The sequence below is a fragment of the Staurois parvus genome, unplaced genomic scaffold (assembly GCF_062004578.1).
Source record: "Staurois parvus isolate SC_StPar_1 unplaced genomic scaffold, SC_StPar_1.0 ptg001245l, whole genome shotgun sequence".
Taxonomy (NCBI): Eukaryota; Metazoa; Chordata; class Amphibia; order Anura; family Ranidae; genus Staurois; species Staurois parvus.
The window spans coordinates 87,957-101,502 of record NW_028319041.1 but is presented as its reverse complement, the minus strand read 5'-3'; the positions used below and the strand labels follow the sequence as shown (position 1 = coordinate 101,502).

At 45.0% G+C, this 13,546-nt stretch overlaps 1 protein-coding gene across 1 annotated transcript in view; it reads left to right on the top strand.

The window, feature by feature from the left end:
* LOC149437918 (obscurin-like) overlaps positions 1-13,546 on the top strand; it is a 138,915-nt gene that overhangs the window by 75,918 nt on the left and 49,451 nt on the right. The window contains exons 11-13 of the mRNA XM_089660485.1: positions 3,748-3,774; positions 3,859-4,011; positions 8,093-8,138. Coding sequence (XP_089516611.1) covers positions 3,748-3,774; positions 3,859-4,011; positions 8,093-8,138 — 226 coding nt within the window. The remainder of the gene's footprint in view (positions 1-3,747; positions 3,775-3,858; positions 4,012-8,092; positions 8,139-13,546) is intronic.

The following is a 13,546-nucleotide window of genomic DNA, read 5'->3' as shown; positions in this document are numbered from 1 at the left end:
AAGTCAACAATTCTTGATGGTAGGTCTTCTGAGAGCTCTTTTCTGCGAGGCATGGTTCACATCAGACAGTGCTTCTAGAAACCAGTAAACCCAAAACAGGTGTGTGTTTTTTAAGGGCAGGACAGCTGTCAGCAACACATCCAATATCATCACACTGATTGGAGTCAAGGTTGGCTCACTCCTGGCTCCAGTTAGCTCTGGGAGAAGTCATTAAGCTAGGGCCTCACATACTTTTTTCCTCCCTGCACTGTGAATGTTTACATGTTATGTGCAATGAAACCATGGCAACATCTAATGTTCGTGTAGTATTATGTTCAGCAGACTGTGTTCTTCTATTGTTGTGACTTAGGTGACGTTCAGAGCACATTTTATGCCCAATTCATGCAAAACTCCACGTAATCCCAAGGGGTTCACATACTTTTTCCTGCAACTGTAGTCTGTACAATCCAAAGCAGTATTTTTCAACCCTGGGCTGCCTTTTTCAGGGGTGCCATTGTAAAATTCCTAAATATTACCCAAAAATGATATGCATGCCAGCAGGTGGATCAAGTCTGCCTTATAGTACACAAAGCCACAGGTTTTTATTCTGCACTTATATGATCTTCCAGCTACCGGCGTCCTAACAACCAATGACATCATCAGCTGATGAGAAGGACATCGGGTGCCTGCAGAGAATCCTTGTTTGCTCCTTCTCTGCCCCTCTCTGTCAGCACAAGGGTCACATTTGCTGAATGAGGGAGAGAAACTGAAGGAGAAACACGGGAACACTAGTTAGTACTGGTGTGCAAAGGTATATTTGCTTTGGAAGAATAAATCACCTCTAACATTGGGTTTCAAATAGTTTTTTTACATTTCAGAATGACGTGCCTCGAGATTATGCAGAAGTTTAAAAGGTGCCTTGAGATTGTCCATAATTTTAAAGGGTCTCTTGGCTGAATAAAGATTGAGAAACACGGATCTAGAGCAGCCTTTCCCAACTTGGTTTACATGGAACCCTAGGGTTCCGCCAGCAGTTGCTAGGGGTTCCCTAATCCGTGAGTAAATTCTACCTCTCATATAAGCTACCACTGGCACCAATTTACCTATTTCCAAGGAGGTATTCATCCCACTGACTACCAATGTAAGGAGCATTCTTCCCACTGATCACCAATGTAAGGAGCATTCTTCCCACTGATCACCAATGTAAGGAGCATTCCTCCCACTGACTACCAATGTAAGGAGCATTCTTCCCACTAACCCCTAATGTAAAAGACATTCTTTGCGCTAACTGCCAATGTAAGGGACATTCTTCCCACTGGCCACCAAGGTAAGGAGCATTCTTCCCACTGATCACCAATGTAAGGAGCATTCTTCCCACTGGCCCCCACTGTAAGGAGCATTCTTCCCACTGACCCCTAATGTGAGGGACATCTTCCTGCTAACTGCCACTGTAAGGAGCATTCTTCCCACTGACCCCCAATGTAAGGAGCATTGTTACCAATGGCCACCAATGTAAGGAACATTTTTCCCACTGGCCACCAATGTAAGGAGCATTCTTCCCACTGGCCACCAATGTAAGGAGCATTCTTCCCACTGATCACCAATGTAAGGAGCATTCTGCCCACTGACCACCAATGTAAGGAGCATTCTTACCAATGGCCACCAATGTAAGGAGCATTCTTCCCACTGACCACCAATGTAAGGAACATTCTTCCCACTGATCACCAATGTAAGGGACTTTCTTCCCACTGATCACCAATGTAAGGGACTTTCTTCCCACTGATCACCAATGTAAGGGGCATTCTTCCCACTGGCCACCAAGATAAGGAGCATTCCTCCCACTGACCCCCAATGTAAGGAGCATTCTTCACCATGACTATCATGTTAATATCCTGTAAGCTACCACTGACACCAATGACCTTTTTAACGATCTGTAATTAGGATATCCTTCTTTTTGATTTCAAATGTAAGGAGTTTTCTTCCCACTGACCATTACACTAATGTACTTGAGCTGTAGACCTTGAAATCATTAGCATTGGTTCCTTCGGAAGGTTCCTTTAGTTAAAAAGGTGGAGAAAAGCTGGGCTAGAGCATCCTTTCTCCACCTTTTTAACATGACGGAACCCTTCTAATAAGTTTCCTATTTAGGGAATGCTAATAATTAATATAGTTACAGCTCATGGTACATTAGCATGAGGGTCAGTGGGAAGAATGATCCTTACTTGTAGGAAGAATCCCCCCCTTACAGATAGCTAAAAATATCATTGGTGTCAGTGGGAACGTATCTGAAAGGCAGACACTTCTCATTGCTCAAGGAACCCCTAGCAACTTCTGGAGGAACCCAAGGGACTGGACTGGTGTAGCATTTATAATGAAATGTGAATGCACCTCAACTCCCCAATAAAGGATACTACCAAGGATCATCTCTATATGCAGGCCCAGACGCCGAGAGTTCGCATATTTGCGTGCGCTCGGCATCTAGGGGTTAATTTCCATCATATTGTGGAATGCATTGATATCTGTGGAATTCATTCATTCCATTTATTACAGCTTCTACTCTAAGAACTTCATTTATAAAGTGTTGTCTGCATGCCATTAACCACTTCCTGTCCAGCCGCTGTATATAAACGGCCAGATGGTGGCAGTGCAGGGGCGGGTTGATGTTCATAAACAGCGCCAGGGGCGGACTGACCATTTGAAAACTTGGGCACTGCCCGAGGGCCCAGGGTCAGTAGGGGGCTCCATGAGATGCCCTTGGTACCTTTTTCATAGGCTTTTTTGAGTTTGGGCAAGGACACAGGGGCCCCATGATCCCCTATTGCCCGGGGGCCCCATGAGTTGTCAGTCCGCCCCTGAACAGCGCCCGTCATTTTGGACTGTGCGCGCTCCCTGGGAACGCTGTACGGGACCTCTGTGTGATGTTCCGATCATGTGATCACTGATTGGCCAATCAGTGATCACATGAATAGGAGTAAGCAAGATGTCACTTCCTGACATCATTGCTTACTACGTGTGAAATCTGTGACTGATCACTGAGATCACATGGTACAGGGCTATTCACAACAGCCTTGTACCATGTGACAAGCTGTGACCAATCACAGCTCACACAGTATTTCTCAGTGGCTGCAGCAATGCAGCCAGGGAGAAGGAGAAATGATTGCTTTTACAGCCTTTATGGATGTAAAAGCAATCAGTGTAAAAAAAATAAAAAATCTTCATCACCCCCCACAAGTAGTACAGTGTCACTATGGTGACACTACTGCTAGGGTGACAGTATGTTAAAAAAAAAACATAAATAATAATATAAAAAAAAATTAAAAAGTTAAAAATTATTTTTGAAAAATTATAATTTTTGATTATAAACTAATTTTATAAAATTTTTTTTTTACTAAAAAGATAACTGAATACATTTTGGCCGAGATTTATGAAGAAAGATTATTTATTTGAGAACTTTTATAAGAAAAACACTTTATTTTCAAAATTTTTGGACTTTCTCATTTATATAGCAAAAAAAAAAAAAAAAAATCCCAGTGGTGAATAAATGCGACCAAAATAAAGTTTTATCTCTCAAAAAAATGCAAAAAAATTCATGTTGCATGACCACGCAATTGTCATTCAAAGTGTGATAGCGCTGAAAGCTGAAAATTGGCCTGGACAGGACGGGGGTGAGAGTGTCCGGACTTGAAGTGGTTAATGCGGGCTGGTCTACAAAAACTGTGAGCGCTCCTGAAAACTAACCCATGTTCTTCTGTTCTTCTTGCTCTGCAGGCCTGTCGGGGTTATTAGCTACCTATGGTAAGTGTTCCTGGTGGTTTTATGTGAAACATTCCCGCGATCTGCGCCGAGATTCTACAATGTATCTTTGTGTATCGTCCGCAGTTTGGTTAGCGCCTCCCCATTCGCGGGCCAGAACGACAGAGAGACGCTAATGAACGTACAGCAAGCCAAGATTAGCTGGAGCTGCCCGGGCTTCACCCAGCTCGGTGCCAATGCCCAGGACTTCATGAGACAAGCCATCCAGAGGTCTCCGGAGTAAGTGGGATGACTTCTATGTGTAGGTTGTTTTTTACGTTTCGGGTGTGGCGAAGGGTCGGAAACCTCTTTCGGGGTCTGTGACCCCCATTGGCAATTCCTGTTGTGTCACTGGTGGACTGAAGGTCAGAAAATTTTTCACAGTCCTTTTAATTCCTGTCCTGGCGACCGAGGCTGGCAATGTGGACAGTAATGGCAGCAATGAATAGGGATTTACCCTTCCTCACTCCATCCAGAAATAAAAGGTTACAAGGGATTTTTTTTGTCAAAGAATAGGTGTAGTTTACCCCCACCCCCTTTTGAGTCACACCTTGTCTCCGCCCCCTACCCACCTCCGAGCAGTGGCCCCTGGTTCCACCCCCTACCCACCTCCCAATACTACCCTTTTGAGTCACACCTTGTCTCCGTCCCCTACCCACCTCCGAGCAGTGGCCCCTGGTTTCATCCCCTACCCACCTCCCAGTGCTACACTTTTGAGTCACACTTTGTTTCTGCCCCCTATCCACCTCCGAGCAGTGGCCCCTGGTTCCAACCACTACCCACCTCCCAGTACTACCCTTTTGAGTCACACCTTGTCTCTGCACCCTACCCACCTCCGAGCAGTGGCCCCTGGTTCCACCCCCTACCCACCTCCCAATACTACCCTTTTGAGTCACACCTTGTCTCCGCCCCCTTCCCACCTCCGAGCAGTGGTCCCTGGTTCCACCCCCTACCCACCTCCCAGTACTATCCTTTGGAGTCACACCTTTTCTCCGCCCCTACCCACCACCGAGCAGTGGTCCCTGGTTCCACCCACTACCCACCTCCCAGTACTACCCTTTTGATTCACACCTTGTCTCCGCTCCCTACCCAACTCCAAGCAGTGGCCCCTGGTTCCACCCCCTACCCACCTCCCAGTACTACCCTTTTGAGTCTCACCTTGTCTCCGCCCCCTACCCACCTCTGAGCAGTAGCCCCTGGTTCTACCTCCTACAAACCTCCCAGTACTACCCTTTTGAGTCACACCTTGTCTCCAGCCCCTACCCACCAGCGTAGGGTCTAACAATGGGTGCAAGGATTTCATCCCGATGCCTAATGGCAGTCAGGGTGCCATTGTCTAGCCTGTAGAGGTCTGTGCGTCCCTCCATGGATATGCCTCCCCAGACCATCACTGACCCACCATCAAAACGGTCATGCTGAACGATGTTAGAGGCAGCAGAACGTTCTCCACAGCTTCTCCAGACCCTTTCACGTCTGTCACATGTGCTCAGGGTGAACCTGCTCTCATCTGTGAAAAGCACAGGGCGCCAGTGGTGGACCTGCCAATTCTAGTGTTCAATGGCAAATGCCAATCGAGCTCTATGGTGCCGGGCAGTGCGCACAGGGCCCCCTAGAGGATGTCGGGCCCTCGGGCCACCCTCATGAAGTCTGTTTCTGATTGTTTGGTCAGAGACATTCACACCAGTGGCCTGCTGGAGGTCATTTTGTAGGGCTCTGACAGGGCTCATCCTGTTCCTCCTTGCACAAAGTAGCAGATACCGATCCTGCTGATGGGTTAAGGACCTTCTACGGCCCTGTCCAGCTCTCCTAGAGTAACTGCCTGTCTCCTGGAATCTCCTCCATGCTCTTGAGACTGTGCTGGGAGACACAGCAAACCTTCTGGCAATGGCAGGTATTGATGTGCGATCCTGGAGGAGTTGGACTGCCTGTGCAACCTCTGTAGGGTCCAGGTATGGCCTCATGCTACCAGTAGTGACACTGACCCTAGCCAAATGCAAAACTGGTGAAAAACAGTCAGAAAAGATGAGTAGGGAAAAAATGTCACTGGCCTCCATCTGTAAAACCATTCCTGTTTTGGAGATCATCTCATTGTTGCCCATCTAGAGCACCTGTTGTTAATTTCATTAACATCAAAGCAGCTGAAACTGATTAACAACCCCCTCTGCTACTTACCTGACCAGATCAATATCCCAGGAGTGTCATTGACTTGAAGCTAGATTCTGATTAAATAGTGTTCCTTTAATTTTATTGAGCGGTGTAGACACACACACACAATGGCTTGGACTGGTGTTTCCGTAAACAGGAGAAGTACACAATAGTAGGGAACTGGCCGGTATTAATGGATATCTTCTTCTTCTACCTGCCAGTCCGCTTGTTAATCCCTAATTTGGAATAATATTTAATGAAAGCTGATTTTAGCTCTGTCCCCATTAACGAGATTCATCTTCTCTATTTGTCACATTTACCCAAATTTTGAGTTGTCCCCAGAACAGGAATAGAGGTTAAATCTACCAATGCAGATTCTAGTTCTAGTGACACTCAGGGATTCCCTCACTTTGGAGGGATTTCCTCCCTCCAAATCTCTCCAAAGAGACATAGATGGCAAAAACACCTACAGGGATTATAACCCTCCCGAAAAATGTTTTGCCTTTAGTTCAGCCTTAGGAGATATGAAGGTATTGCTGTACTTCATTGTATCTCTAGTGGATGCTTCTTGGTTCCTTTCGGCCAGCTTCATCAAAGCCAGTCCAGATCCAAAACACAGCCCTGGCAATATACAGCCCATGGAGATGTACCAGACCAAACGTTGCTAAGTTGGATGCAGTATTTATTATCATGTGTTAACATTGCCATCGTCTCAATTTCATTGTATGGCCCAAATTCAAAATACGCTTTATTAGCAATGGTGAACTTTTATTTTTACATGGGACAGATCTGATCAAGGTTGGAAAGTCAAAAATGAGTTCTTGAAGGCCCAACAATACTATCAGAAGACTGGCACAACTGGCAAATGAATTGTAAAATTGCCAATTTGGGCCAGCTCCCCATACGGTGAAGGAAATAAGTATTTGATCCCCTGCTGATTTTGAATATTTGCCCACTCACAAAGAAATCTTGGGTGAGAACCTTCTTCCCTCATCCAGGGCATTGAAAATGGGTTGTGGATGGGTGTTCCAGCATGACAATGACCCAAAACACACGGCCAAGGCAACAAAGGAGTGGTTCAAGAAGAAGCACATTAAGGTCCTGGAGTGGCCTAACCAGTCTCCAGACCTTAATCCGATTGAAAATCTGTGGAGAGAGCTGAAAGTTCGAGTTGCCAAACGTCAGCCACCAAATCTTAATGACTTGGAGAGGATCTGCCAAGAGGAGTGGGCCACAATCCCTCCTGAGATGTGTGCAAACTTGGGGGCCAACTATTATTATTATTATACAGTATTTATATAGCGCCAAAGGGTATGCTTAGCGCTGTACAGTAGCAAGGGGGACAGAACATAAGACAAGACAGTACCAATACAATACACGAGGGGTTTGAGGGCCCTGCTCTTTCCAGCTTACAATCTAGGAGGGAGGGGAAGGTGATACAGGAGGAGATGGCTGTGGGGGATGGAGTGCTGAGAGGAGTGGAGGGGGTCGGCAGGTTAGCAGGGGTGAGGTCGGGTGTTAGGTGAGGTTGGGGTAGGCTTCCCTGAAGAGGAGGGTTTTCAGGGTGCGCCTAAAGGTGAGGAGGGTAGGTGACAGTCTGATGGATTGGGGTAGGGAGTTCCAGAGGATGGGGGAAGTCCTGGAGAAGTCCTGCAATCGGGCGTGGAAGGAGGAGACCAGGGAGCTAGAGAGTAGGAGGTCCTGTGAGGAGCGGAGGGCACGGGTAGGGTGGTATTTGGGTATCAGGTCAGTTATGTAGTTCGGGTCCATCAGTTATGTAGTTCGGGTCGTACAGGAAACGTCTGACCTCTGTGATTACCAACAAGGGATTTGCCACCAAGTACTAAGTCATGTTTTGTGAAGGGGATCAAATACTTATTTCCCTCAGGAACATGCAGATCAGTCATCATTTGTTAGACATGCATTTCTTTTGAATTTTTTGTTGCTATTCTGTCTCTCAGTGTTACAATACACCGAACATTCGATTTTTAGACCGATCATTTCTTTGTGAGTGTGCAAACATTCAAAATCAGCCGAGGATCAAATACTTATTTCCTTCACTGTATATCCTCATCATCCACATGGTTTGGTAATCAGCACTATATGACAAGCTATATATATATATATATTTGTGCCGCATGTGTATAAAATTCATGTGTTTATTTTCCTATAACAGTGCACGGCCGAGTGCTACACAGTGTCTCCAGCATAAATGGTTTGTGGTACGTTGTTTTCCTTTATGGGGTTACTTACCTAATTGGTGTTGTCACAGTAGCAGAAAACCTACTAATCAACTTAGATTTAAGTTCACCTAGAGGTGTAGCAATGATGACTACTACTTCTTGTCTGTGCTTGGACCAAGTGTTAATTGTCCCCAGACCCCTAGGTTCAATCTTTCATAGGTCTTTGGCCATCAAATGTCTGTGTGTAATTGTTCTTTATCCCTGTGTATCCCTGTGTCTCTTTCTGGAACCCCAAATGTCGGTTTGTCAATGTCCCTGGACCCCCAAGATCAATCTTTCATGGGTCCGTGGCCATCAAATGCCTGTGTATAATTGTTCTGTATCCCTGTGTCTCTTTCTGGAACCCCAAATGTTGGTTTGTCAATGTTCCCGGACCCCCAAGATCAATCTTTCATGGGTCCGTGGCCATCAAATATCTGTGTGTAATTGTTCTGTATCCCTGTGTCTCTTTCTGGAACCACAAATGTCGGTTTGTCAATGTCCCCGGACCCCCAAGATCAATCTTTCAGGGGTCCGTGGCCATCAAATGTCTGTGTGTAATTGTTCTATATCCCTGTGTATCCCTGTGTCTCTTTCTGGAACCCCAAATGTCGGTTTGTCAATGTCCCCGGACCCCCAAGATCAATCTTTCATGGGTCCGTGGCCATCAAATGACTGTGTGTAATTGATCTGGATTCCTGACCATTGTGTTTTTCCTGAATTCCAAGTGTCGGTTTGTCATTGTTCAAGGAACCCAAAGCTCAGTCTTTTATTGGCTGTGTGTCATTGTTCTGATACCATAAATGTCAATCTGTCATTGTTCCCAGACCAAACGTTGGTGTGTCCTTGTTCTACCACCCTTTATGTGTCAAAGTGTCCTTGTTCTTGGTCTTCAGGAGTCAATGTATCATTGCTTTGGGCTCCCAAGTGTCTGTGTGTCTTCATTTAGGGACCCCAAGCATCAGGGTTCAATAACACTGGGATCCCAAGTTTAATTGTGTGAGTGATTTTGGAACATCATGTGTCAGTGCCTCATTGCCCTACGGTCCAAAGTAGCCAATGTATAGGTGTGATAGTGTTGGACTAATTGGAATGAGGTGGTGATTTTGTTGGATATATCATAGAATTCAGTCCTCCTTCACAGAGGCTGATGTGCAGTGAAGGTGCCTTGTAAATGGACCTTGTTCTGGTTTGGACTTCTACCTCTCTGATGGTCTCTTGGAGAAAAATCAGTGGATGGCATAACTCTGAGGAAGGTTTAGAGGAGCGCCCGGTACAAAAGGTAATTTCAAAAGGTCAAATCAAAGTGTTTGTTGATATCAGATGAAGCCAGCGTGTTTCGGGGGACATGTCTCCCCCTTCCACAGGGCTAGAGTACAAAAAGGCTGAATGTGGTATAACTAATTTCAAAATGTTTTAGCCTTAGGAAGGGGGGAGGCATTTCCCTCAAAAAAAGCGTTGGCTTCATGTGATATCTTTGTTCAACACTTTGATTTAACAGTTTTGTGTCATGAACGTTTGTACTGGGCGCTCCTTAACACCAGAATCTCAGTGTTACAATGTTTTGGCACCTGAAATCAAAGCGCCATTGTTTTACCTACCCAAACCCACATGGAAGAAAATATATTTGAAATATATTTTAAAAATATTCTTCCCAAGTATATTGGCATATATTTGAAATACTAAAATTTTGGCCGTATTCAATATAGTTCAATATACAGGTGAAACTCGAAAAATTAGAATATGGTGCAAAAGTTCATTTATTTCAGTAATGCAACTTAAAAGGTGAAACTAATATATGAGATAGACTCATTACATGCAAAGCAAGATAGTTCAAGCCGTGATTTGTCATCATTGTGATGATTATGGTTTACAGCTCATGAAAACCCCAAATCCACAATCTCAGAAAATGAGAATATTGTGAAAAGGTGGAATATTCTCGGCTCAAAGTGTCCCACTCTAATCAGCTAATTAAGCCATAACACCTGCAAAGGGTTCCTGAGCCTTTAAATGGTCTCTCAGTCTGGTTCAGTAGGAATCACAATCATGGGAAAGACTGCTGACCTGACACCATCATTGACACCCTCCATAAGGAGGGAAAGCCTCAAAAGGTAATCGCAAAAGAAGTTGGATGTTCCCAAAGTGCTGTATCAAAGCACATTAATAGAAAGTTATGTGGAAGGGAAAAGTGTGGAAGAAAAAGGTGCACAAGCAGCAGGGATGACCGCAGCCTGGAGAGGATTGTCAGGAAAAGGCCATTCAAAAGTGTTGGGGACTTTCACAAGGAGTGGACTGAGGCTGGAGCCAGTGCATCAAGAGCCACCACACACAGATGGATCCTGGACATGGGCTTCAAATGTCGTCTTCCTTTTGTCAAGCCACTCCTGAACAACAAACAACGTCAGAAGCGTCTTACCTGGGCTAAAAAAAAACAGACCTGGTCTGCTGCTCAGTGGTCCAAAGTCCTCTATTCTGATGAGAGCAACTTTTGCATCTCATTTGGAAACCAAGAACCCCGAGTATGGAGGAAGAATGGAGAGGCCCAAGGACCCCGAGTATGGAGGAAGGATGGAGAGGCACAAGGACCCCGAGTATGGAGGAAGAATGGAGAGGCACAAGGACCCCGAGTATGGAGGAAGAATGGAGAGGCCCAAGGACCCCGAGTATGGAGGAAGAATGGAGAGGCCCAAGGACCCCGAGTATGGAGGAAGAATGGAGAGGCCCAAGGACCCCGAGTATGGAGGAAGAATGGAGAGGCCCAAGGACCCCGAGTATGGAGGAAGAATGGAGAGGCCCAAGGACCCCGAGTATGGAGGAAGAATGGAGAGACCCAAGGACCCCGAGTATGGAGGAAGAATGGAGAGGCCCAAGGACCCCGAGTATGGAGGAAGAATGGAGAGGCCCAAGGACCCCGAGTATGGAGGAAGAATGGAGAGGCACAAGGACCCCGAGTATGGAGGAAGAATGGAGAGGCACAAGGACCCCGAGTATGGAGGAAGAATGGAGAGGCACAAGGACCCCGAGTATGGAGGAAGAATGGAGAGGCCCAAGGACCCCGAGTATGGAGGAAGAATGGAGAGGCACACACTGCAAGATGCTTGAAGTCCAGTGTGAAGTTTCCACAGTCTGTGTTGATTTGGGGAGCCATGTCATCTGCTAGGGTTGGTCCACTGTGCTTCATTAAGTCCAGGGTCAGCGCAGCCGTCTACCAGGAGATTTTGGAGCACTTCATGGTTCCTTCCACAGACCAGCTTTATGGGGATGCTGACTTCATTTTCCAGCAGGACTTGGCAGCACCCACACTGCCAAAAGCACCAAAACCTGGTTCAATGACCGTGGGATTACTGTGCTTGATTGGCCAGCAAACTTGCCTGACCTGAACCCCATAGAGAATCTATGGGGCATTGCCAAGAGAAAGATGAGAGACATGAGACCGAACAATGCAGAAGAGCTGAAGGCCGCTATTGAAGCATCCTGGTCTTCCATAACACCTCAGCAGTGCCACAGGCTGATAGCTTCCATGCCACGCCGCATTGAGGCAGTAATTGCTGCAAAAGTGGCCCAAACCAAGTACTGAGTACATATGCAGCTTCTACTTTTCAGAGGTCCGATATTGTTCTATGTACAATCCTTGTTTTATTGATTGCATGGAATATTCTCATTTTCTGAGATTGTGGATTTGGGGTTTTCATGAGCTGTAAGCCATAATCATCACAATGATGACAAATCACGGCTTGAACTATCTTGCTTTGCATGGAATGAGTCTATCTCATATATTAGTTTCACCTTTTAAGTTGCTGCACTGAAATAAATGAACTTTTGCATAATATTCTAATTTTTTGAGTTTCACCTGTAGATATATATATATATTATTTATATATATATATATATATATATATATATATATATATATATGGAAGAAAAAGGTACACAAGCAGCAGGGATGACCGCAGCCTGGAGAGGATTGTCAGGAAAGGGCCATTCAAAAGTGTTGGGGACTTTCACAAGGAGTGGACTGAGGCTGGAGTCAGTGCATCAAGAGCCACCACACACAGACAGATCCTGGACATGGGCTTCAGATGTCGTATTCCTCTTGTCAAGCCGCTCCTGAACAACAAACAACGTCAGAAGCGTCTTACCTGGGCTAAAGAAAAACAGACCTGGTCTGTTGCTCAGTGGTCCAAAGTCCTCTTTCCTGATGAGAGCAACTTTTGCATCTCATTTGGAAACCAAGGACCCCGAGTATGGAGGAAGAATGGAGAGGCCCAAGGACCCCGAGTATGGAGGAAGAGTGGAGAGGCCCAAGGACCCCGAGTATGGAGGAAGAATGGAGAGGCTCAAGGACCCGGAGTATGGAGGAAGAATAGAGAGGCTCAAGGACCCGGAGTATGGAGGAAGAATGGAGAGGCCCAAGGACCCCGAGTATAGAGGAAGAATAGAGAGGCTCAAGGACCCGGAGTATGGAGGAAGAATGGAGAGGCACAAGGACCCTGAGTTTGGAGGAAGAATGGAGAGGTCCAAGGACCCCGAGTATGGAGGAAGAATAGAGAGGCCCAAGGACCCCGAGTATGGAGGAAGAATGGAGAAGCACACACTGCAAGATGCAGTATGTATTCTTGCAGTATATATATTCTGCATGTTGGAATGCATTTTTATATATATTACCAAATATATGAAAAAATATATGAAAAAAAAAGTTTTAATATATTTTTTTAAACATATTCTTCAGATTTTTTTTAACATATAAAAAAGTCATTTAAACATATATTTTTACATATATTTGTAAATGCATTCCAAAAATGTAGATTAAATTTATTTTTAAAGACATACAATATATTTGAAGATGTATTTTTAAAAAAAATATTTTTCATATTTTGCAATAAAAACACATTTCAACATACAGTATGTATATATATATATATATATATATATATACAGTCAGGTCCATAAATATTGGGACATCGACACAATTCTAACATTTTTGGCTCTATACTCCACCACAATGGATTTGAAATGAAACGAACAAGATGTGCTTTAACTGCAGACTGTCAGCTTTAATTTGAGGGTATTTACATCCAAATCAGGTGAACGGTGTAGGAATTACAACAGTTTGCATATGTGCCTCCCACATTTTAAGGGACCAAAAGTAATGGGACAGAATATTAATCATAAATCAAACTTTCACTTTTTAATACTTGGTTGCAAATCCTTTACAGTCAATTACAGCCTGAAGTGTGGAACGCATAGACATCACCAGACGCTGGGTTTCATCCCTGGTGATGCTCTGCCAGGCCTCTACTGCAACTGTCTTCAGTTCCTGCTTGTTTTTGGGGCATTTTCCCTTCAGTTTTGTCTTCAGCAAGTGAAATGCTCAATCGGATTCAGGTCAGGTGATTGACTTGGCCATT